Source organism: Perca fluviatilis, chromosome 7 (assembly GCF_010015445.1).
Source record: "Perca fluviatilis chromosome 7, GENO_Pfluv_1.0, whole genome shotgun sequence".
Classification (NCBI taxonomy): Eukaryota; Metazoa; Chordata; class Actinopteri; order Perciformes; family Percidae; genus Perca; species Perca fluviatilis.
In genome coordinates this window covers 10994639-11019401 of record NC_053118.1, presented here as the reverse complement: position 1 = coordinate 11019401, position 24763 = coordinate 10994639, and the positions used below count along the sequence as shown (strand labels likewise).

At 40.6% G+C, this 24763-nt stretch overlaps 2 protein-coding genes across 9 annotated transcripts in view; both read right to left on the bottom strand.

Annotated features, from left to right (window-relative positions):
- Window positions 1–2819: 2819 nt before the first annotated feature.
- LOC120561921 (riboflavin transporter 2-like) lies at window positions 2820–8422 on the bottom strand. The gene is made up of 5 exons (XM_039805263.1): window positions 7972–8422; window positions 5486–6560; window positions 4572–4695; window positions 3029–3118; window positions 2820–2825 (listed from the first exon to the last, which is right to left on the bottom strand). The coding sequence occupies exons 1-5, from the start codon at window positions 8087–8089 to the stop codon at window positions 2820–2822; spliced, it is 1413 nt and encodes a 470-aa protein (XP_039661197.1). The 5' UTR covers window positions 8090–8422.
- Window positions 8423–16931: 8509 nt separating this feature from the next.
- Window positions 16932–24763, bottom strand: part of macf1b (microtubule actin crosslinking factor 1b) — a 40581-nt gene continuing 32749 nt past the window's right edge. For all 8 annotated transcript variants that reach the window (XM_039806345.1, XM_039806344.1, XM_039806340.1 and 5 more), the window contains 9 exons: window positions 24172–24286; window positions 23853–24019; window positions 23329–23491; window positions 21976–22130; window positions 21808–21882; window positions 21488–21605; window positions 19909–20054; window positions 19034–19154; window positions 16932–18894 (listed from right to left, as the gene is read on the bottom strand). In XM_039806345.1, the coding sequence (XP_039662279.1) occupies window positions 18869–18894; window positions 19034–19154; window positions 19909–20054; window positions 21488–21605; window positions 21808–21882; window positions 21976–22130; window positions 23329–23491; window positions 23853–24019; window positions 24172–24286 (1086 nt within the window). In that variant the 3' untranslated portion in view covers window positions 16932–18868. The remainder of the gene's footprint in view (window positions 18895–19033; window positions 19155–19908; window positions 20055–21487; window positions 21606–21807; window positions 21883–21975; window positions 22131–23328; window positions 23492–23852; window positions 24020–24171; window positions 24287–24763) is intronic.

The window sequence follows — 24763 nt, the reverse complement described above, 5'->3', positions numbered from 1 at the left end:
TTCCAGCCCTTAGCCCCCCCCCGCTCTCCTCCTCCAGGTTTTACCAGACGTCGCGTTGTGAGAGGGGAATGGTCGATTGCATAACGGAAGGCGAGACGTGATCATTCCTGGCCTTCTCACAAAATTCAATCATTCTCAGCATACTCCAATCCCATGACGGCCCATTAAAGAGCAGCGGGGGCTAGGATTTCCCCTCATGTGTTTTAAATTGAAATTACGGTCACAAAGTCTGCCATATGCATGAATCGAGGAAGACAGAGGAGCTTGGGGAAAAGGTGATATCAAAATAGTTGGACTGAAGGAGAGACAGAGAGAGGCAGGCAGAAAGATAAGGAAGACTCTTACTTTCTCTCATGTTGCTTGTGTCATTCTGCCATTGGCATTCATATTGGCCAGACTGTCCACCTGTCTGGATCTCAGTGCATTCAATTTGATCAGACTGTTTCAGAAAATAACATATATTAAGAATTGACCTAATCTTGAATGTATCCCCAAACTTAAGATATTGCCCAAATCATTCCAAACAGGTCTGCAGCTTTTAAACTCAGCACACCATAAGTCATAGAAACTACAGGAAGAGATAAGGCGAAAAAGTGAAGTGTGAGACACCAAATGATGACCCCAGATGTTCTCTGAGAGGAACCACTGGGATGTGAATCAGACTCTGACTGGCCATGAGTTCCTAAATCCTATTTGTCCCCGCAGAGTGGAAGAACAAGGATAAACACACACGCACGCACACACACACACACACACACACACTCACACACACTCACACACACCCACACACACACACACACTCACACACACACATACACACACATGAACATACCTACATGGATAAGACAATCTCTGATTTAGTGTTAGGAGGATATGATGCAGACGTGGTGAGCTGGGCAAATTCTCCAGAGACATGCATCACTCCTCTATCCAAACTGAGGTTGAGCAATATGCTTTTGAAAAAAGACACCTTATGAAGGCAAAGAGGACCGACAAGTTAATGTTTATGCTTAGTTTTTCAACCGCATTGGGTATGAAGTTCTGTATAATTCAGAGGACAATTTTCTTATTGCAGATTTAGCAACTGTGACTGGATCCTAGGCTGGTTGGAATCACCAGAGACCCCACGGTACGATATTATTACGATACTTATGTCACGATTTTAAACATATTGCGATATTCTGCTATATATTGCAATTCATTACCTTTTTTTCCAACTTCAAATTATGTCACCAAAGCAAAACTTTGTCAACATCTGTTTTGTCAAAAAAAAAAGAAAATGTCTCTGGTTTGTTCATCTCACTTCAATTTTCCATCTGGTGGATGAAACAGCATTGATCCTATTATGCTAGTACCAAAAGGTTAAATTCTCATGTGCAATTTATATAATAAAAGATGCAGACTTGGCGTCCATGTATCGATACAGTATTGCCATGGAAAATATCGCGATACTATGCTGAATCAATTTTTCCCCTACCCCCACTGGATCCAACACATTTGGAGTATTTTCTAATACTTTAGTCCTGCAGATTAAAACTGTAGCACTACTTGAATTTAGAAGATTAAGATGTACAGTCAGATCCAGGTTCGTATTACGGATCTTTTAATCAAACAGTGACATCTAGTGGTGGTTTTAAAGGTGTGCAGGCTGCTGATGCTAATGAATTGTCCAATAAACACATTTGAGATGATAATTGCTTGTTTGATTATGGTGTGCAAAAAAGTTGAAAACTACTGTAAATAGGTGGTTTATTTCATGATAAATTGTTATGTATTGGAAATTAGGTCATCCATTTCTCTCAATTGCAGACCTGAGTAATACATTACTTTTCATATATTATAAAGAGCTTTTCTAACTTACATATCATTTACCTGTCTCGTCTTTTTATTCTTATTCATAGCTGTGCACTTTCATGCCAACCTATGACACCTCGGAATCACCAAAAGTCATTACTGAAGTTTTGAGTTCAATTTAGTTCATCTTACCTTTCATCTATGTATCTATAAAAATGCAAGATATTGCATAATATAGATATAGTTTATGTAGATTTATTAGAGTATGGACAGACTACTAATTGGAAAAGGATACAGTAAAATAGGTCTTTGACTTTGCACAGTTACAATCACCAACTTTGATTAAATCTGTTTTGTCTTCAAAAGTGCCCTTTTCAACTTCTTGCTCGGTTATACCATTTGAACCAAAACACACACAACGGAAGATATTTAAGACAGGCTCATGCGATTTGTATCTCCCCCTATTGCTCTACCATTGCCCCTTCTCTTGTACTTTTTGCCCCCTGTACCCCCACTACCCTTGGGTATAAAGCCATCTTCCCCAGCAGGCTCAAGATAAGGGGGATATTCAGTATAATGCACATATTCTGGTAGCAATAAAACGTGTTTTATTTGGTATTGTTGAACAGTTTCTCCACATAAGTAACATATACAAAGCAAGTTAGAATGTACAACCAGGTACACCAAAAACAAACACAAATCTTCTCAAATGAAGGCACCTTTTAAAGCCAAAAGTGCTGTAGGTTCTTATAAAAGCAACATCAATCAATAATACTCTCACATCATATTAACAGTTCAAGTAAACTGGCTTTGACCTCTGAATTGAGAAAGACTTGTAATGTGCTAGCAACAAAATGCTCTTGTGTGATCTGACACATTGATAATGTCAGGGTAATTGCAGCCTTGTGCTGAGCACCACTCCATAATTCAATAAATATACAGATATCTGTATAAAACATAAATTTACCATCCGACTCTGATGAGAACAAATCTGTTAAACAGTGATTGTGTTGTAGGTAAACAGCTTAGATCTGTTGACACAAACAGGAATATGTAAAGCTACGACTGCAATGAGTTCAGTGCATCTAGAATAAGCGCAGATTATTTTTCAGTGTGGTACAGCAGTGTTTAACTTAAACTTAAATGGATTTACTACATTGGACACTTGGTGTTGCAGGGATCACCTGACCTGAACAGTTCATATACACTAAACTAATCGCGGACCAAAACCAACCATTAAAACGTGGCCCTCATCCCTCAGAATCACCCCAATGATCACCTTCACGTAGGACAGAGTCAGGACAAACAGGACCCAGGTCAGCACCTGCAACACAGGAGAGGTCAATATTATGCATTACAATGATCTGACAGCCAGTCCTTGTTATTCAGTACCAAAAATATAAGACTTAACGTGTTCAACTCACATTGAAACTTAGAAGACTTTGAAGACTGGGTGGATAATAATATTTAAATGTACTTCGGACAGCACCCTAATACTTTTTATTGCCAATAAAAAAGTATTAATTGGATTGCTGTCCAACGTACCTTTATATATTCAGTACCAAACACATTTGCAAAGTGTCCTAGTTTGTACTTAACATGTAAGCCTGCTCAGTGGCTTTCAGTGGCTTGCCATCATTAACAGGTTGGACAAGAGGTTTTTTTTTATTCCAAAAACGAACTCCGTTCACCATTTACTTCACCCTCACTGGAGGAGGTGCTGCAGTTATCGGGTCATGATTACTGATACACCAATTTATTGTCTTGTGCTTAAAACATCTTATTGCAACTAAGTGTGTAACTGTTTGGTAGGAATCCCTGTATGCTACTCATTTTTACATGTTCTGGTCATTATTTTAGCATTTTTATTTTATCTATGTTTTACTGTTCAGCACTTTGTAACTCTTTAGAGAAGCTATACAAATTAAAATTATTGCGTTATTATTTGTGATACAAGTAGGACAAAATTGCACACATTAACAATGGAGAAACAGAGAATATAATACATTATTATGGGAAAAATCTGATTTGTTAGGCCACAAGCCCAACCCAAAGAGATGATTCTCTTGATAATCTCACAGTTGTCAGTACTCTTAGCTTCACAGTACACCTCTCTCTGTCTCTCTCCCTCGTTTTCACTGCTCAAGGAAGGATTTTCTTGGACATAACAAGTATTCTAGTTTTGGTACACTGTGATAGAGAAAATAGCCATATGCCTTTCCTACAACACATGCTAACGTATACCCTGCTCACTTGCTATTAGCAAGATATTTTAAAGCTTCTTTTTCGGCACTATAAGTCTTTATTTTGAAAGAGTAAGTGAGTCATTGACTTTTTTTAAAATTGGAATTACATAGCAGCATGAGGTTTTATTTTGCCAGCATTACTAGCAGATATGGGGGGGGGGGGGCGACAGCATTCTCTAAAGCAACCCTGTACAAGAGCACCAGCTAATATACATTTGAATAAACACGTCTGTGACGGTGAAAGCTTTCCTCCGGATAATGAGTGTTCACAAATATGACACAAACATGGTTTGACGGTATTGTCTTAATCAGGTCAGACAAGATTGCGTTGACACAATTTGATATCAAAACCTGCCAATCACACAACACTCCCAAATCATAAGAAATCTGAACATACGCGTGACCATAACAGGCACATTGTGTAGCGTGCACAAGACAGCACACAAGATCCAAAATGAACTGCTGTCACTGCTTTCACAGTCTAAATAAAACATCTGTATGTCCAAATCATTTTTAAAGATAAAGTCTTACTATGACTGCAGTTCCGGAGGCACTATGGACCAGCAGGGGGCATGGACTAAGAGCAGCCATGGCCATGATGTAGGCTCCAAATCCAGTCCCAATTATGGCCAAGAAACCCATGAAGATGAGAGACCTGAAAACAAAAGTCGATGCATGTGGTAAAACTGAGCATTTTCGGTTACACTGAAACACTTTTCTTCGTAAAACACACTAATATGAGAGTTTAAACAATTTCAGTACTCAACACTTTTAAAGCTATAGTGCGTAGATTTTGTTGCCCCCATGAGGAATTCTAAGTAATGAAAACACAACAACACTGCCGACACATCCACATGGCGCAAGCCTTCCGTGATCGCACCACCCCTACCCCTCCACCACACAGGTGCTAGTAGCTTTATACCGTCAAATCAAGGAGGACAAAAAAAACAAAACATGATGGACTCTTCAGAAGAGGTAGTTATCTTGTAACTTGTGTGCAACAAATGTCTCGTCGGCGCTTCTTTGGGTTTTTAGACATGTCTTAGACGTCACCTGAGGCTGCAGTCCTCTTCGTCTCCAAAGCTGAACGCTGCGGTTGTCCTTTCTCAGCGGTGACGTAAAACGCATCACTTGAGCTTCTGCACGTGAATGTCGCCGGACTACACCGATTTGTAAACATATCTATACTGAGAAATACAGAGAGTGTGTTGTGGAGCTGATAGGCTTAAGTAGCTTTGTAGCGACTCATTTGGCAATGGCTTGAATGTAACGGACATCCATTAATATAAAATAGTCGCGCACTATAGCTTTAAGCTGTGACCTCTAAAAATTCTAGTGACCTGTAGGAGTTGCAGTTATTTGAATTTTATGTTATTGTAGGAGACAAAGTTTTTATATAAGATGATAATTTCATGTAAAGAGATGGTTCCAGTAATGATTCCTACCTAATAGGCACAAACATGGCGATGAAGCAGGCCACTGGGTTAGCAACAGCTGCCATGGTGGCAGCTAGATGGTAGGCCTTGTTCCCGTAGGGCAGACAGGAGTAGGACTGGACTGAGGGCAGCACTGCATTGGTCAGAGCATTGACCCAAGCCAGTACAACAAAGATGAACACCACCTCCAGATTGCTATACGTCCCCGTACCAAAAGAGCTCCTTGCTTCCCTCCTGACGGCTTGCAGAGGGCTGATCATAGGCCTCTGCTCTGGTGTCTGGGTGTGCAGGGACAGACCTTGTTCTCGCTTCCCAGGGGCCAGATCACCACTGAAGTACAGGTCGTTGTTTCTCTCTCGAGCCACAGCTGGGTGATGGTTGAGTAGGATGAAGGCTACAAGGCACACAACCATCATGGCACTGAGGAACATAAAGAATACCTCGACAGAGAATTTAGCTGGCTGGTAGATGGCTTGTAGCTCTCCACTGCCAACCATGGTGGTATTATCAGCTGTTGTGTTGGCTGCATCAGCCATAGTGTCATTCTGACAGTGGGCTACACCAACACCTTGAATCAGAGCCACCAGTGCGGGCACCAGACCACTGAGGCCTTCACCTGCAAAGTACGTGGTAAGGTACTGTGGACGCATCCGCATCATGAAAGGCAGAAAGGTAACAGAGGAGGTGCAGTCCACCACAGACAGCAGGAAGCTTAACACCAGCAGGGGCACACTGTGCAAAGAGCCCCCTATTGTCACCGTGTGCCTCCAGAAGAAAGCCAGCAGGACTGTAGCAACGATCCCCAACCCTACAATGCAGTAGATGACCGGCCGCTCATCTAGCACCCCTGGGCGGAAGCGGTGCATCAAAGTGATGAAGAGAGGACCTATGTTGGCCATTTGGATAATGACTGTGAGGTACGATGGCAGATACCAGTGCTCTGGGATCTGCGGTACGACCAGGGGCAGCTCCACCCACATCCCGTTGATGGCCACCCAGGAGCCCATACCGAACAGGCACGCCAGCACGTGAGTCAGCAGCGACATGATGGAGGCAGGAATCAGGAAATGTAGAAGTATGCAATCTGGAATACAGACACAACATAGGACAGTTCAATTAGTATGCAAAACTTCACCAAAATCTAGAAAAACATGAAGACAATTAATTGAAGGGGAAGTTTCAGTTTGATATTTTATTAAGTGTAATATAAGCATTTTAGCTTTATCCAGCTCTAATAGATTTTTTTACAACATTGATTCGAAATAAGCCAATTGTCTGGTCTGTTATGCAGCCATGCAAGCCGTAGACACCTCTGTGAGGCTGTATTTAAGGGCATTGCGGCACTTTTAGCTAGCGTCAGCATGCTAACATGATCATTACGTTGTGGTGTTTTTCTGTCACCATCTCATAGTTTAGCATGTTAGCATGCTAACATTTGCTTATCAACACTAAACACAAAGTAGAGCTGAGGCTGATGGGATTGTCATAGTTTTGCAGGGATTGAGAAACCAAACCATATAAAATTGTGACATAATGATGGCACTAGATGAGTTGTACATCCTGAGAGGAATATGAATGTCTGTACCAACTTTCACAGCATACATCCAATAGTTGTTGATACATTTCAGTCTGGACATTGCTATCCCTAACGCCACAATGCTAGCATGGCTATTGGCTAAAAAAAAAAAAAGGATCTCTGGGATGATGTTCGCTAACTACATTATGGCAAAAAGAAATTTAAATATGGGTTCATAAAATAAGAATAGCATAGCTGAATGTCATCATATACTGTATTTGTTACTGAGAACAAAAGCATGTCCCCATGTGGCTGGGACTGACCTTCCCAGTCTCCCTGTACTCTGCTTCTTATCAAGTCCCTCTCTCATGTGCTAAATGCTAAGGGTATGCCTGACCTTTCACACACTGACACACTGCCCGCATAGAAAAAAAAGCCACATGTGGTTGTGACATAAACAGACACATTAAACAGAAGTGATTGTAAAGCTGTGTAATAAAACTACATTACTACTGGAATTGTGAAGGACCTGCTCTAATTAAAACCATAAACAAAACTTTTAAAACTTTTATTTATACTATACCGTTTGCTGTACAATGATCCTGGTTCCTATTCTTCCCTTTAAGGGAAGCAAATGGACCAATAGTTAAGCCTTGTGGTTCTAGGATAACCAGGAAATTCAATAACCCTTACTTCCTTCATACATATATCTTCCACAGTTGGAAACAGGTGTATGCATATCTCATCTTACCTTGTTCAGAACATAACCAGGAAGCCCTCTTCTTCCCTCTATCCTTTCAAAAACTGTCAGTCCATTGTGACCACAGTTTGTTTCTGTTACATCAGCGTTGTGCGTGTGTGTGTGTGTGTGTGTGTGTGTGTGTGTGTGTGTGTGTGTGTGTGTGTGTGTGTGTATGCATTCCCTCCCCCTTTTCTCCTCCACACAGACATTAAGCACAAGCTTGATCCTTAGGCTTACAATCTGCTTCCGTGTCTCTGCTGCACTTGACATGGGAGTGGCTGCACAGGCGCACATGCTTCCAGCACCACCATGACACTTTGATTGTCCTTCTATGGGAGGGTGGTTTCAAAATCATGCAGCCATGTGCTCTGTGTGAGCCTGGGAGCTCAGGGATAGGAGGAAAGAGAGTGAAGGGGCAGGTCTCAGTGAGAATAGCTCCTCTTTTTCCGTTTTTCTTCCCCCAACCAGCATATGACCTTGTAGCCTGCCCTCCTTTAAACACACAGGCTGCAGCGTGGGTGAGACGAGTGAACCGGCTTTTGGTTTCACATCACGCATGTACTAAATATAGACCAAATCACAATGTTTATTTACAATATCTTCTGGGTAGAAAATCCCTGTGTTCCGTATATACACAGTAAGGCATGGATACCCGAACCGAGCCCGATGATCCGGGCTGGGTTCGGACAGATATTTAGAAATGATGGTCGGGTTCGGGTCGGGCTCGGTCACATCAGCGTGATAAGGCATTTGTTGTAAAATGGTGCCGCGGTTCCTTTAAGAGAGCTCAGTGTGTGTGGGTGTGTGTGTGTGTGTGTGTGGGCAGAAGAGAGATAGAGAAAGAGGAAGCAGACGTGTTGTATGCAACCAGAGCAGAGTTGGTGGAGTAAGTCTAAGTTTTGTACATAGTGTGTGCGGTGTCCGAAATAAACCCCAGACTGAAAGCCAAGTTCATTCATTTGCTCACCAGAAATGGGATTTTAACCCTGAGGTTACTAATTTTATAAGGTCGGCCCTGGAGGTAACGAGTCTCTCCTGGTTTTCTGACCACGGTCGGAAGCGAAGCAAGCAGGAAAGGTTAACACACCGAACGTTTTAACAGCTTATTAACTTAGCTTGTTGCCCCGTGTGTGCTCATCTGTTGACATTTCCGAATGCCTTCCTACAGTTGCTTAATAAAAGCGGGCTTTCCACACAAAAACGTAGCCTACATGTGTCATTAGTATGAGAAAAAATTAGATTTTAACTGTGTCGGGCTCAGACACAAATTTCTTAATGCCTGTCGGGCTCGGGCCGGGTCGGACAGAAAAATTCGTCCCGATCCGGACTCTAATGCACAGGGATACAGAGCAGAGATACAGAGCTAAGCAAACAAGGGCAAGAAACAACTGGATATACAGTACTCTAATCTCAGTCATCTAAAATGCATCTAAAATGTTTGAAGTCAACACATTCACTAACATTAGCTTGTAGACATAATTTACCTGTTGGGCCACGGACTTAAGAAAATGGCACCACTCAAACTAGAAACCAGTCCAGCAGTGTTGGTAATAGAGCCCGCCTGATATATCGGCGGGCCAATATTATCAGCCAATTTTATGCATTTTCCAAATTATAGGTATCGGCATTTATAATGGCCGATAAATTAATATATACAGTATATACAGTACAGGCCAAAAGTTTGGACACACGTTCTCATTCAAATGCGTTTCCTTTTATTTTCATGACTATTTACATTGTAGATTCTCACTGAAGGCATCAAAACTATGAATGAACACATATGGAATTATGTACTTAACAAAAAAGTGTGAAATAACTGAAAACATGTCTTATATTTTAGATTCTTCAAAGTAGCCACCCTTTGCTTTTTTATTAATAGGGGAAATAATTCCATGCATTGAATGAGAACGTGTGTCCAAACTTTTGGCCTGTACTGTATATATATTTATTTTTTATATGCATTTATCAGAATCATTTATAATGACAAATAAATGATGATAAATGAATATTTAAAAAATTAAATAAATACGGACAAAACACCCTTCAACCATGTTATGAGTGTTGGCGTTGCATTGTTTGTCCACCAGAGGGCGCTCTACAACGTCCCTGTTGGCAACACTCTTTGATTTTTGTTGTTGTTATTGTGTTGTTATTCAAAGGACTTTAAGTTTCATATGTTCATTTTGTATTTTTATAAATTTTATTTATTAGAACTTTAATATATTTTGATGTTGAAGTTTATTTTTAAACTGCATTATCATATTATTTTAGTGAGGACTCATGAATAACTACAAATAACTAATGTTAAGGAAATCTGTTTATGTTTTGTTATGCGTTTCTGGATTTAAAAATAAATATATATATATATATTGGCCGATATATCGGAATATCGGATTTTTAAATCACTGAATATTTGTATCGATATCGGCCTTAAAAATCCTTTATCGGTCGGGCTCTAGTTGGTAACACTAGATTTGGTTCATCAAAGACGCTATCAAAGCAACAAAATACAGAAAATAAGCACAGCAGAAACACAGATAGGTCGGACCACCATGTTTAACTATATATCTTAAAATGTTACAGTCATGGCTGAAAATGACAACAGAAAAAAATGTATTTAATATATCTCCGCATTTCAAATCAACTGCCATTTGTCTAACCGGAAGTGTTTTTTGTGTCAGCACCACAACACGGTGATTAGGTCTATTGGAAATACTACACTGACTTTCTTTCTATTCTTCTGTTCCTGCCTCAGTCCTATTTCTTATGGCCTGCTGAGCCACTATTGGCTTCTCACTGTGCCAGCAGTTCCATTGCATTATCCAGTGTGTGAATACAATTACTCAACTGAAAAGACCAGTCTGCCAAGTCGAAACACAACACACAGTGTGGTGTTTATTTCAACCCTCCTGAATACGCCAGTTGAATAGGCCTTTACTTCTCTTTTTCAGTCACATTTGACACACATTAAGTAAAGTACAGCGGTTGTAATGTCTCAGTGGTATTCTGCAGTGTTTTTAAACATCTAGGTTAAGGCAGAGATCTTCAACAGGAGGTCCGCCAAATTATTGTTAATGTTTTGAACGTCTTTTTTAATAATTAAAATCTAAAGTCTAAACATGAGTCCAACATATTATTAGCAAATATAATTCTGCCTATTTTTGAAAAAAATACATTGATGATAGGCTTACTGGCCTATAGGGAAGGTAGTCACTAAGATAGCCATCCACAGATACAGTTAATCCCAAGTATTCACTGTGCAACATGTATGTTTATCATTAAAACATGATTATAAAATCATGTCAACAATTATTATTTTAATAGCATAGTATTCAATGGACAAAAAATGTATTTATAAAGGCTTAGGCCACCCACATGTTATTGCAGGCCCAGTTAAATATGCAACTTAATTGTATACAATATATGTAGTAGGGGGTCCGTGATCTGTCCCTCTCAGTTAAGGGGTCCTTGGCTTAAAAAACGTTGAAGACCCCTGATTTAAAGTATTGTAACCGACAGATATCATTAAACCACCAGTGTTGCTCAGAAGTACCCCTGGAGCCTGATTTTTGCGTGATTTTTCACCTAAACCTGGCTGACCCCCTCATCCCAGACGCCGCTGTGCCACTAGCAGGCCGAGCTAGCTACCGGCAGGATCGAGACAAGGTAGGTGACAGTACAAACTTTGAATTTAAACGATTTCTTCACAATGTCTGAGTTGAAAACGCATCTTGTTGTCACGTAAGGGCCCTGTTCATGTTGCACAGAAATTTTAATAGCATTTTGTGTCTGTTAAGAGGCACAAGGGCACTCTTTAGATCATGCCCCCATAACTGGCATTTTAGCTAACTGGGAGCTCCGGCCATTAGCTGCAGCAACTTCAGTTTGCTAGCACCGATTTTGGTCGTTTTTATTTCCTATCGACAGTACTCAGAGACATCTCAATCAAGATTCAGGTAAAAATCGGCCGGAAATTCTCCTTTAAACTCCTCCACACAAAGAAATCAGTGATGAAGGTGGTTTCAAACATTCTGCAGGGCTTCTGGTTGCCTCCTCCAAGCATTTCCTTCAACATACCCTCCCGGAAAGAGCCAAAATCAACCACCGGAGCAAACTTTCTCATTTTACAGCTAAACAGTACACTTCCTGAAAACATTGGAAGTGAGATATAAGCAATTCAGTGACAGAATCTCAATTCATATTTTATCAGCGCTGCCTAGTTTTATCAGAGTTCACAAGCGGTCATTGGCACTGCGTTAGAGTCTCCTCGGCTCTGATTGGTTGTTAATCTACGGGCACGGTGGAATCCTGCAAATGCCATTGGGGCACCAGGAGGAGACAGAGGAACATCATTTTTTCACGGATGATCTGTCTCATGTACTATTGTCAGGATATATTTCAGCAAATATGACAAAAACGTATTTTTTATAAAAGTTACCAACTGCAGCTTTAAGGAGCCTGCAGAAATCTAAAGCGCTAATAAACCAGCCTTTCTGCAAGTGATAACATTTCCCTCTGACAGTCAAAGCAGTAGCTTTTGTCAAGGTTGTCAGAAACAGGAGGATTGAGAGTTGCCTGGAAAAGGTTGAGGATATAGGAGGATCCATGTTATATAGCAGATTGATACAGAGCACTGCACATTAAAATGTGTATATTTGCAATCAAATGTGTCAAGTAATATAAAACTGCTTTTATCAAATTTTGGAATGTTAAGGTGCATCAAAATGACAAATTGTCTATTTTTTACAACAGAGGGAAATGCTGATACAATGCTGATCTCACAAAGTTGTGTTAGGTGAGGACAGTTGCTAAGGACTAGCTAAAAATGTGGAGTTGAAAACCTGCCAGCCCTGGTTGTTACATTTTTTTTTTCTGTCTTTACAAAACTCTAAACTGGACTAACTTAACACAAAACACCATAAACTTTCTGAACTCCTTTCAACATTTTAAATCACCTCTATTCGTCATTCTAAATTAGACAAGATACCACCTACCTGCTTGTGGGAACGGATGTGCAAAGTCAGTTCTGGTGAGATGTTACACAAGTGCAGCGTAAAGTGAGCAGAGGGCTTCTCTGTTCAGAGGTGTAACAGCAAAAGTGGCCTTCTGATGTTTCTGTGTGTAGAGCATGCATGCACATCGAGTTGAGTGCTTTGTACTTTACTACTCTGGGTCTCTGGATCTGTGTCATGTGACTGCAGAGGGCTGAGCCAGGGGTCCAGTTTGGGAACCAAAGACCTCAGCAGCAAGGGTGGGTGGAGGAAGGGAATGAGGACAGAGAGATGAAAAGCGGGTCAGAGGATGGATGGTAGGATGGAGGAAAGGGAGCTTAAAAAACTGTTGGCAATAAAGTAGGGGAAAAGGAACAGACTGAATCTGATAAGTCTACATTATCATGAAGGTTCTCTCCATTTCTGTAGCGAGCGAGTGCGGACAGCTTAGCCAACCAGAAGATGACTTTAGACAGCTGTCTGTGCTTTCTCAGTGGGTGTTTGGTTGGGCACAGCCTGGCTTTTGTTCAACACAAATTCCAGCCCAAATAAATGACCCCTGTTGGGCATTAAATTCATGGTATTTCATTCCCACCCCTGCACTGACTGGTACTACATGTTCCCTTCTTGAATAAAAGCATTTCTTTTCAGGCCCGTGACAGTGAAGTGAATTACTTTTGATGAAGTAAATACAAATGATTTGAGCTTTTCTGGATGTGGGATTAAGGTGACTGTTGCGTTACTAACAAATGAAATAAGTGGACTGTTTGATGCTGCCAGATGCCAAAAGAAATATTATTGTTCAACTGAAGTAATTCGTTCATGAAAATAATTATTGCTCTCATTCTGTTTTGTTGTTGGCAAATTGGCGTTTGAAACGTTTTGAGTTAAACATAATGTTTAGTAAAGTTATTAGTTTAAAATACATCAAATGTGTCCGTGTGAGATCATTCAGTTGAGTGGTCTACATAGACAGTCTCTACTCTAATAGGTAGTTTGCATTACCCATTGAAGGAAGACTGATCTTGAAATACAGTATATAATGTGCATAAGATACAGTGTACAGAGCATTTTTATATCTGGCTGTAGCATACTGCAGCCTAGTCAGAAAAGAAGAGGGACCGCGGCCGGGTTGGTTCAGTGGGTAGAGCAGGCACACGTATACTTTATGCCTCGACGCGAAGGGCCAGGGTTGGAATCCGACCTGTGACGATTTCCTGCATGTCTTCCCACTCTCTCTCCCCTTTCTCACCTAGCTGTCCTGTCAAATAAAGGCGGAAAAGCCCCAAGAAATAGGTGCAAGACAAAAAATACTTAAAGTCAGGGCAAAAAAAGAGGTCTGCTTCTTGGTTGGGCTCCAATTAAATTGTTTATTTATCTTTTTTAAGGCAAGGTTTTGATCTGCAAGATGCAATGAATGCAATCCTCAAAATGGAATAATACTGTAAATGCAATACGTCCGATTGCATGAGCTCTTTGCTCTGCTACAATCAAAAATATTGCATATCTTATCATAAGTGTGTATTTTGTGAGCAAAATACACTGACGGCCAGTCACAGGACAGGGATGTTTGGTTAAACCAGGGCACTCCTGTGGCCTGGAGTCACGGTGAATATTTGTGTAGAAGTACAATACTCTGCTTTCTTTCTCAAAAACTGCTGGGCTCTGTGTTTAAACAAATATGACTGTGTTTTTGGTGCTGCATGTACGGAGCAAGTGAGTCTGAAACATTCACTTGTTAGACATCAACAGGGGGGCAGCAACCTGAGCTGGGGATCCACAGACTGAATTTGTGCCATTGAGAATTCATCAATAAATAAGATATCAAACACAAGACTATGTACACCTGACCTTTATCCTTATTCTGTTATGATGACTGGTGATGTGACAGATTAAACTTTGTATTATGCTATCAAACAAAACGTATTTATCATCAGTATCCTCTCCTTAAAACAGAATGTAAGTAATGCAAAGATGCATCAATGTGATGTGATATTAGAACATAATTAGGTTATATGGATGGTAATCTTTCCCTTAAAGTTGGCATTATGATTATCTTTATAATAATGCATCAAATGCCAATGTGTAATATGGAAAGGGTTGCTCACAGTGATGAACACACAGAGAATGATCACTCGACACTGCAGTTCCTCTAATGTCTAAAGAGCTTTATAGCTTCTTTTGTCTAGCCTATTTGTTTTGGTTCAGTCTAACTGCTCTCATAGTATCATTTCCTGCAGCAGCAGACCACTGTTTTTAATGAAAAAGCTCTGATAAACCCCACTGTACACTAACTGCTCGACTAGTTAGTGAACATAATAGAGAATTTAGCAGCTAATATTACATAGTTGGTAGAGACCAAAAACTGAGCTACAGAATGAGTGAATATTGGACTTACATTCACCAGGTACAGGTGGGCAATAAATAAGACTCCAATGTTCAAATCTGCTGAATCATCAGCGTGTACGACACAGAGCTGGCTGTAAAGATCGGCAGGCTTTTTTCTTAAAGGTCCCATGGTATGACAATTTCACTTTATGAGGTTTTTTAACATTGATAAGAGTTCTCCCAGCCTGCCTATGGTCCCCAGTGGCTAGAAATGGTGATAGGTGTAAACCGAGCCCTGGGTATCCTGCTCTGCCTCAGCTCAGATGGGCCGATCTGGAATCTTCTCCTTATGAGGTCATAAGGAGCAAGGTTACCTCCCCTTTCTCTGCTTTGCCCGCCCAGAGAATTTGGCCCACCCATGAGAGAGAGACATCATGGCTTTCAAATGAGCAAAGTGGCAGTTGGTCAAGGACACACCCCCACTCTCCACCTTGCCCCCCCTCTCAGAAATGGCACATACTAAAGAAAGCTCATTGTGGGACTGGCTCTAGTGTCTGTAATTCTGCACCAAGGCTGAATTTCGGGAAAGAGATACAGTATTAGGGGACCACTTAGGTCTATATAAAAGCATCCAGAGAGCACCATGTCATGGGACCTTTAAGTTATCAGCCAACACTAGCGCTGGCTAGCTAGCTGGTTGGCATAATGCTGAACAAGACATTTTTTGGTGACCAAAATGTTCCAATAAAGTTTGATGAAGTGAAAACACAGAGTGAGTGGGTCAAAATGATTGACAGGTGGGTTTGTAGCCACGCCCTAAAGCATACCCTGCTTTATTTTCTATTTTAAATGGGACCATAATTTACAAAATGAACATCACGCTGTATTGAAGACTTAAAACTAGCGATTGAGACCATAAACTCATCATGAAAATGTTTATTGAGGTAATAAATCAAGTGAGAAGTAGGGTTTATTTCCTCATAGACTTCTATAGAAACAGTCTTCTCTTTGGTGCCAGTGGAGTCGCCCCCTGCTGGAAATTAGACAGAATGCAGATTTAAGGCACTTTCGCATTGGCTTCACTTTTTCAGACCTGGAAGATTTGTCCATTGTTTTTTACAGACTATGGTTATTGCAGAGGTAAGAAAATACATGCACGTGAAATTTTTACATGCGCATATTAGTTAGCCAAACTGAACAAATGAACATACTTTGTTTTAAAGGAACACGCCGACTTATTGGGACTTTAGCTTAGTCACAGTAACCCCCAGAGTTAGATAAGTCCATACATACCCTTCTCATCTCCGTGCGTGTCATAACTCTGTCTGGCACACCCACCGCTAGCCTAGCTTAGCATAGATCCTGGAGGTAACCGGCTTCATCTAGCCTACTGCTACATGTTCCTCTTTACATGTTGTGATTTGTATAGTCACAGCGTGCACAAATAACAAGGTCACATGAGACAAAGCCATCTTCTAACCGTATACATACTGGGAACTATATTCTCGGAAGGCGAAGCACTGCTACTTCTGCTGCTTGGGCAGAGTGATAAGCGCAACACCTGAAAAGCACCGTTGTTACTCTATGCTCCTCACCACGGGGCTTCTCAGGTGCTGCGAGCAAATCACTCCGCCCAAGTAGCAGAAGTAGCACTGCTTCGCCTTCTGAGAATATAGTTACCAGTTTATACATGGTTAGCAGACGGCTGCGTCGGAAACGGTGAATAAGCTAAAGTCTCAATAAGCCGGCGTGTTCCTTTAAATCATTTGGTTTGTCCATCTGCAAAGCCTGCTTTTTATGCAATCATTTTCTGTCTGTCTTGATTTCAGGAAAAATAGCACATGAATGCAGAACTGTATATTATTAATGAGGGAATGATCTTGGCAAATGTTTTTATTTTTATTACAAAAAGCTTTTTTTTTGTACAAGTGGACGTAAAATTATTAGTGACATTCATCTACAGTTTCCCTAAATTAGACATTAGAATGAGTGCTGGGTATAGAAACATTTACAGTACAGAAAGATTAGGGTGCATAGCAATAGAAGTAAAATCTGGCTAATGTATTTTTTTTTTACAGTACAGTCAAATTGTAACCCTTCTCCAACATCAACACATTGAGGCCAAGAGGAAAAGGTACTTTATCATGTAAAAACATTTTTGACTTTTAAAAAAATCATTTTGACAACTGCATAGACGAAATGCAACCTCAGGTAGATCTAGTACAAAGGTACACATACAAATACAGTAGCTTTACATTGCTGATAACGTATTGTAAGCATCAACTGCTCTATAATAGAACCAGAGTGGAAGCAAGGCACAGTGCAACACTGAACAGCATCGGCTGTAAACTGATGGTGGTGCTGCAGTTGCTTCTCTCTCAGGGATAACATACTCCAGTACTATTTTTTTTGCTGAAACGATGCATTTTGGTATCTTCGGGTTCGTGATAAAACCTTGAAGGAAACAGATGCAGCGTTTCACATGGTTCTTAAACATCTTTAAAAGTAGAGTCATAAAATCCAGCCAGTTGTGAGAATTGCCGAATGGATTGGAGGTCAGAGAAGAAAAAACATCAAGACAGAAATACAGACAATTTAAAATGTACTGCTTTTGGAAAAACAGGCTGGAAAAGGGGACAAAAGGAAAATAAAAGGTCGATTTAACTGAAAGAACTACACTGTTAACCCACAAATATCACCTCCAGTGCATTCTCTTGAAAAATGAATTCTCTTACTCACGACAACTGCCAGATTTCCCCCTTTGTAAAATAACCTAAATCTAAAGTAGTAGGACACAGGGGGAAAAAAAAGTGCATTTTTTATGAAAAGAATGTGCTAAACAAAACTTTCCCAGGAAGTACACTGTTACAAAGAAAACAACACATCTACATTTTCACAGTAATGTTCCATAGAAATACATACATCCGACGGCAAAAAACAATCCTGAGAAAATAATCTCTACAAATCAACAATGACCTGTCGTACCTCAGTACATTGTTCGGTATGCAATCTCCAGTGTTTAAAACATCCTTACAGTAAAAAACAATAAAAAAATACATCATTATTTGAAAACATGGTGTCGAAAAAAGGTAAAAGACAAAAAAAAAAAACAGCGTGGCCCTGCCAACAATGTTATCTTTATGGAATGAAATAAAAACAAAACTAATATCACAAAGTTGAAGGACAGCATACTGTACCCCTCACATACTTATGGTTTTGGTATATGTGTTTTTTGGATGCTAGTAGGGGCAGTCAGACGGACAGTACAGCACCCTTATATACCATGTACAAATGTGTTCCGGCTGTATGTCACTTTTAAAATCACTTACGCCACATTACTGCCCACGACAGAGCATTATTCTTGGGTTCAGGTACCGTCTGCTCATCTTTACAACCGAAAAAGAATAACAAGCTGGGGGGGGGGGGGGGGGGAACAACTAAATCTGACTTAAGCAAGGCTCTGGCTATCATGCAATAAGCATCCATGCAGAACTTTTCAATTCCTACTCTCTACGCAATCAGATACTACTGTATGCAATGCAACAGGGGACAAAAAGAATCGTTGTCTCGCATCTGCACTGACCTCCTCATTGTCCACACAGAGCACGCACAAACATTTTCCAGTTTCAAAGACACTTTACCATCCCCTCTGTACTTCTTCTGTCAGGGTCTGCTTTTTATAGATGTGACTGATGCATTGTTTTTTGGGCCCTGTTCTCACGTTACTTCTGCTTATCGCTCTGTTTCGGGGCCCCAAGGCTGTGTTTGGGTTCAGCGCTGCAGTGTACGCATTGGTTCTCAGAGGGCAGAGGTAATCATGTGGGTAACCTCGCAGCTTCGTCTAGACGGTGCACAAGAATGAAAACAGAAAGATTGGTGTTAACTTACCAGCACAAGTTATACGTTCTTTTCATGTTTGCGTTATCCAGTGACAAAGCAACTTTCCTTAAAAAAAAAATGATCTGAGGTGATTGGCTGACCTGACGGTGAGGGAGAATTATCGTCCCCTGTTGTGGTAAACTGTAGATCAGATCCCAAAGCAGCGATGGAGCTCCTGGGACGGATGCAGCGGTCACCTGAGAAACTTCTGTGGAGTAATGCCTAAAGCGAGACATGTTAGACTAATTAGAGTAAGATAGCGTCATGGTCAAATATCTCAAAGTGCGTATGGAAAGTGGCTACAAATTCAAGAAAACTCAGTTTAAAGGATGTTACTGCTGTCCCGGCACTCATGTTATATAGGATCAGATTCTGCATTTTGACTAGTTAAGCTAAGTTGAAACTTCTGCGTGAACAGGAAGATGTGTCCCACTTATAAAATGAAAAACAGTACATTATGAAAATAGTAAAAATATAATTACTTAACTAAAAAGGACACAGCTGCAAAAAATGTAAATGCAGCACACGCATATGCCAGTCAAGGCTGCAAATCTTATGAAATGTATGAAAAGTGTGTTGATGGTATAAACAATATATTCATATATATCCATCTCTATATCAGTATATATATTCTCCCCAAATGTAAATAATGGCCTGTAGAATGTGCCTTTTTTCATATTCATTTGTATATTCATCTGTAAGTGTTTATAGTGCACATATTAAAGTTATGACTCTCTTCTTACTTTTTTCTTCTATTTCCTATTTTTATTCTTGCTGTGTGTATTTTGCTATCCTATTCAAATTTAATGTGTATTTTTGTTATTTTGTTGTGCTGCATTGAGCTGCTGTGATCCATTGTGGGATCAATAAAGTCTATCTTATCTTATCTTACCTAATAATGTCTCAAACTAGTGTGGTCATATTTTGATATTAAAATAACACATGTAGCACCTAGATAAATGACAGGATAACATGCCTTGCGTGTCATGGGGCTGGTGGGGGCCGAGGCACTGCTGTAGAGGCTGAGGCTGGAGTTGGACCTGCTGACGGTCAAACCCTTGGAAGTGCTTCCTGCAGGAGACAAGTACTTCTCCTTGATCTTCAGGTTGGTCCGGCCTTTCACTGTTGGTGACAGAGCAGGGGGATTTAACCCAATACTGTAAAAACGTGTTCACCTGTATAGCAGCCACTCCTCTAATAATAGCCAGCAGACACTGCATGCACACACAATTGAAGCAAGATCGCCAATTTAAAATCGGTGTTATGAATATCTGTATTCAAATTAGGGGTGTAAATCACACATTTTATCACAATACGATATTGTATTGATTCTTTGGACAACTATACAATATTTACTGATAGCACAAAAGTCTGCCACGATACGATTTTGATTCATTCCAGGGGCCTGCCACCGGTACAAGACCATACAAAATTTAATTAACATTTAATATTATTATATTTACAAACAGCAACTTAAATATTATTTGACAATTTCATTACACGCACACAAACTACTCTTTTTAATAAAAAGAATAAATATAAAGTGGGAATTTCAAAATAAAGGTGCATCTTAAAGATGACGATATATATCGATATTTTCACTTTGTGTCGATACGTTTGGACTGTTGATGATTGAATCGATGTATCGATCCAGATCGATATAACGTTACACCCCGAATTCAAATGGTAGACAATACTCATCTAAACTTTACCAGAAACAGATATTTAGTGGAACGCTGACATGTTTGAACAGTTCTTATGCTTATGCTTGATGATTTAAAAATGCTAAGTGTACAGTACATAAACAATATCTGACATTAGCTACAACTATACTGTAGGAAAGCATGGCACCAAAGAAAAGATAGAACCTTGGTTTTATGTAGAATGTTTACCTGACCTTAGAAGAAAAGCTGACACTAAATGTTGTTAGGTCATAATCTGTGGTACAGTATGTGTGGATCTAAGCAGCATGTATCATTTTTAGTCATACCAGGCGCTGAAGACTTGTCATATTACAGTAAATAGTATCCATTAAAGGTGCTGTAAGTAGGATTGTGAAGATCCAGGACAAAAATTGAACATCAACAACTTCTCAGTCCCTCCCCCCTTTCCGCTAAAGCCCAAAACGGTCTCTTAAGCCCCTCCCCCCACAAGGGAGAGCTGTGCACAATAGAGCGCGTGTCAAGAGGGGGGAAGGAAAGGAAACCTATCTGCACCTGGTGGGCGGGGAAGGGGGAGGGGAGGACGCTATGAAATGCGTGTGCCTGAGCAGTGATTGACACGCAGTTAGACACCCTGCCTGGCCCTGATTGGTGCATCTGAACAGGGAGCTGTTGATTTTTGCAAATCGCACTACAGGCTATAGGTGGTGCCAGAGGAGCCGGATTTCTTTTTAAATGACCTGCTTCATGTAGTTCTACTGGAACATTGGGTCAGTTTCAGCAAATATGACAAAGTTAGTTTCATAAGGCTTACCTACTGCATCTTTAAAATGTGTTTTGTTAAAAAAATATATAGTTTGCAGGAACAATTGGAATGATAAGTAGTGTACTCACCTCTGCACGGGTCATTCTTGACCAGGAATTCATCTAGAGCGGTCCAGCCTCCTCCCACCCTGACCATCAACGTGCTACGCAGGATACGAACCATCCGCAACTGTTGGGAATCTCCAAACTGCGGACAAAATACATATTGCAAGTTGTAGTTTTTGAATCACTCGCTGCCGTAGCATCTTCACACATTTTCCGTGGGCCACGTTCTTTCCAATCACCCAGGAAAAGTAATATCACTTCCTGTCTGGTCCGTTGGAAATCAGAGGAACAAATGAAATAGCTGCTTTAATATGTTTTAATCACCATCTATAAAAATGACTCACCCTGTATCTATTGGCACTTATTTGCTCCACTTCGAACCTCTTGGGACAGTTGCACTGGGATACCTGTCGACTCACCTTAAGAGGGCGCAAAAGTATAACAAGTACAGTGTCAAACCACACACCCACACGACATTTGTGTGTTTTCATGTGCGCGCGTTCTGTTCACACCTCTTCGTTGATTTGATCTGCATCCAGTGTTCTCCTGTAGGGATCTCTGCTCGGGTGGAGGGCACTCACAAACTCATAGTAGTCGATGAAGCCGTCACTGTTCATGTCGAAGATGTTTGCCACTGCGTTCATCTCCAGAGAGTTGGTGGGGAATTCTGCAGCAGGGAGGTGGAGGCGATTTAAAACTGGCACCTTAATTACATAGATACATAGATATGGCATGGCGTGTTTAAAAAGTAAATATCGGAAAAAAAGTGGCTTAACCAGGGGGCACCCACACTAGTAGACTGGTTCAATGTGATGCACAACATTTTTTTGTTGTGCATCACATGACATGCAGCAAAGGGCCGCAGATCGAATCCGCGGCAGCTGCGTCGAGGAGTAAACCTCCATATATGGGCGCGTGCTCTACCAGGTGAGCTACCCAGGCACCCGGAAAAACTAACTTTTGCTCTAAAGATAGATATATTTAATAATGTTGGAAAGGATGGATTGATTTTATTAGCCCACATAGATCTGATTTTAGGTCGGAATGGAACATCTACTGTAAAGGTGTGGACACACTAGGCCGAAAATCGGCCGTTGGACAGTCTGGCGAGGTCAGTGACTCGAATCTGTTAGGTGTGTCCCGTCGTCAGTCTGGGGGGGCTGTCGGCGTTCATTTTGGCCGACCTGACATGTTCAGTCGGCGGCAGGGCAGTCGGGACTCACCCGGAAATGGGGAGCGGAATGAGCGTGACTAGAGTCTCTCAAAATCTGACGAAAATCTTTTAAACTGACCTTTGTTGAGCTGAAATGAAGACAGATTCAGCAACTGCACGGCCTATTTCTCGCTTAAAATGTTTTCAGAAACATGTTTCAGTGAACTATTTTAGTACAATATGAGATCGTATTTGTATGGCGTTTGTGGAGCCTGAGCTGTCTACAGAGACCGCATTTTTTTACAGTGTGTTCAGGGGACAGGCAGCTAGCGGATAGTGAGGAGATGTTTGCTGTATGTGACAAAAAATGTTGTAGCCTAAAAAAACGCTTAGAGCACCTTTTAACAATATATGTATCTACATATATCAATAAAGTGTACAATGTATGATACTCTGTACTTGTTGACTTGAAAGTTCAATAATAAATAAGAATTGTAAAAAAAAAAGTAAATATTGGAAACCATGGAGATTTTGTCATAAACGGTATGGAAATGTTCTAATTCAAAATGCATTTATTTGAATAATGTTAATAGGGTGGAATTCATGTTTTGGCATGCTAATTCGTAATTTCAGATGCTGTCTTTTGAATGTTATGGTAACTGAAAATGAGTGATACATTGGTGAACTGTTTGATGACAAAAGGGGGTCTTACTGGAGGCGAGGACATAATCCACAAACTCCTTCTGGCTGATGCGTCCATCCTGGTCCCGGTCGATGCTGCGGAACACGTCTAAGATCCGTGACTTCAGATGACTAATCCACAGCATGTAACGCTTTCGCCAAATGTTGAAGTCAAAGTTTGCGAATTCCTCCATCTGTCCAGAAATGCCAAATATCACGACATCTATGTTGGTTATTACATCAATATTAGAGAAAGTGAATACAAATTCATTTTCCACATTCTCACACAGCTCACACAGCTAATGGCACCATTAGGAATGTGGACATTTTATTTTTTTATTAAAATCTTTATTTTTTTGGACATTTTAGGCCTTTATTGTGATAGGACAGCTGAAGACATGAAAGGGGAGAGAGAGGGTGTATGACATGCAGCAAGGTCGGAGTCGAACCCGCGGCAGCTGCGTCGAGGCGTAAACCTCTATATAAACCTCTATATATCTACCAACTGAGCTATCTGGGTGCCCGGAATGTGGACATTTTAAAAAGTACAATAACCTCTTTGAGTGTTTGCTGTTGTTGCTCCAGACGGGTTTGTCTCGCCACAGCCAGGAGCCAAAGTTTCTGCCACTGACTGACCAGCTGACTGAGCTCTGGGGTCTGGGGGTCGAGGTGCTCCAGGGGGACCGGTACAGCAGGCTGCAGCTTCAGAGTGCTCCTCCTTTCTAGATGGAGAAACAGCAACATGGAAGTCAGGAATCAGCTAAGGCAACTCGTTGAATCAGCAGGTCGATGGTCTTTAATCTGCCAATGCTTATATTACAATAATGACTTTTTGTAAAAGAATGTAAACCGTGCTGTTTTAATGGTGGCTTACTTGTGAGTGGCCGTTTGCTGGGGGAAACGTGCTGTTTCGAAATGCTCTTGTGTTTGCAGGATTTTGTGGCATGTTCAACCTCTGGGAACTTTTTATTCAACTCCTCCATGAATATCTGCAAAGAAGAAAGATCAGTGATAACACTGTACAGAAAGAGATGTTTCTTAATGCTCTGAAAGTTCTGGAACCAGGGTAAAGTACGTTACGCCATATGTATAAATTATATTATTTATAATTATATATTATATTTATTTGTGTATACTGTCCAACAATGCAGTGAAAAAGGAAATGGAGGAGCTGCTCACAAGTCTAAATAATGAAGACAAATGAATGATTATGGTGCAAAGTCATCATAAAAAAAAGATTTGGGAAATAATTTTGCTGTTCAGGTCAAAGCGTTCCAAAGTTGCTGTTGGATTTACATTCATCAGAGCACATATTAAGTGTAAATATTAAGTATTAATATCAGTAAGATCAGTAAGTCTTGCATTGCCAGACCTTCCTCCACCGCACTGCGGAGGAGGGTCTGGCTAGTCCACCCAGCATTCCAGGATGGGAGAAAAACGTGCTCTGGTTTATTGGCATTTCTTTA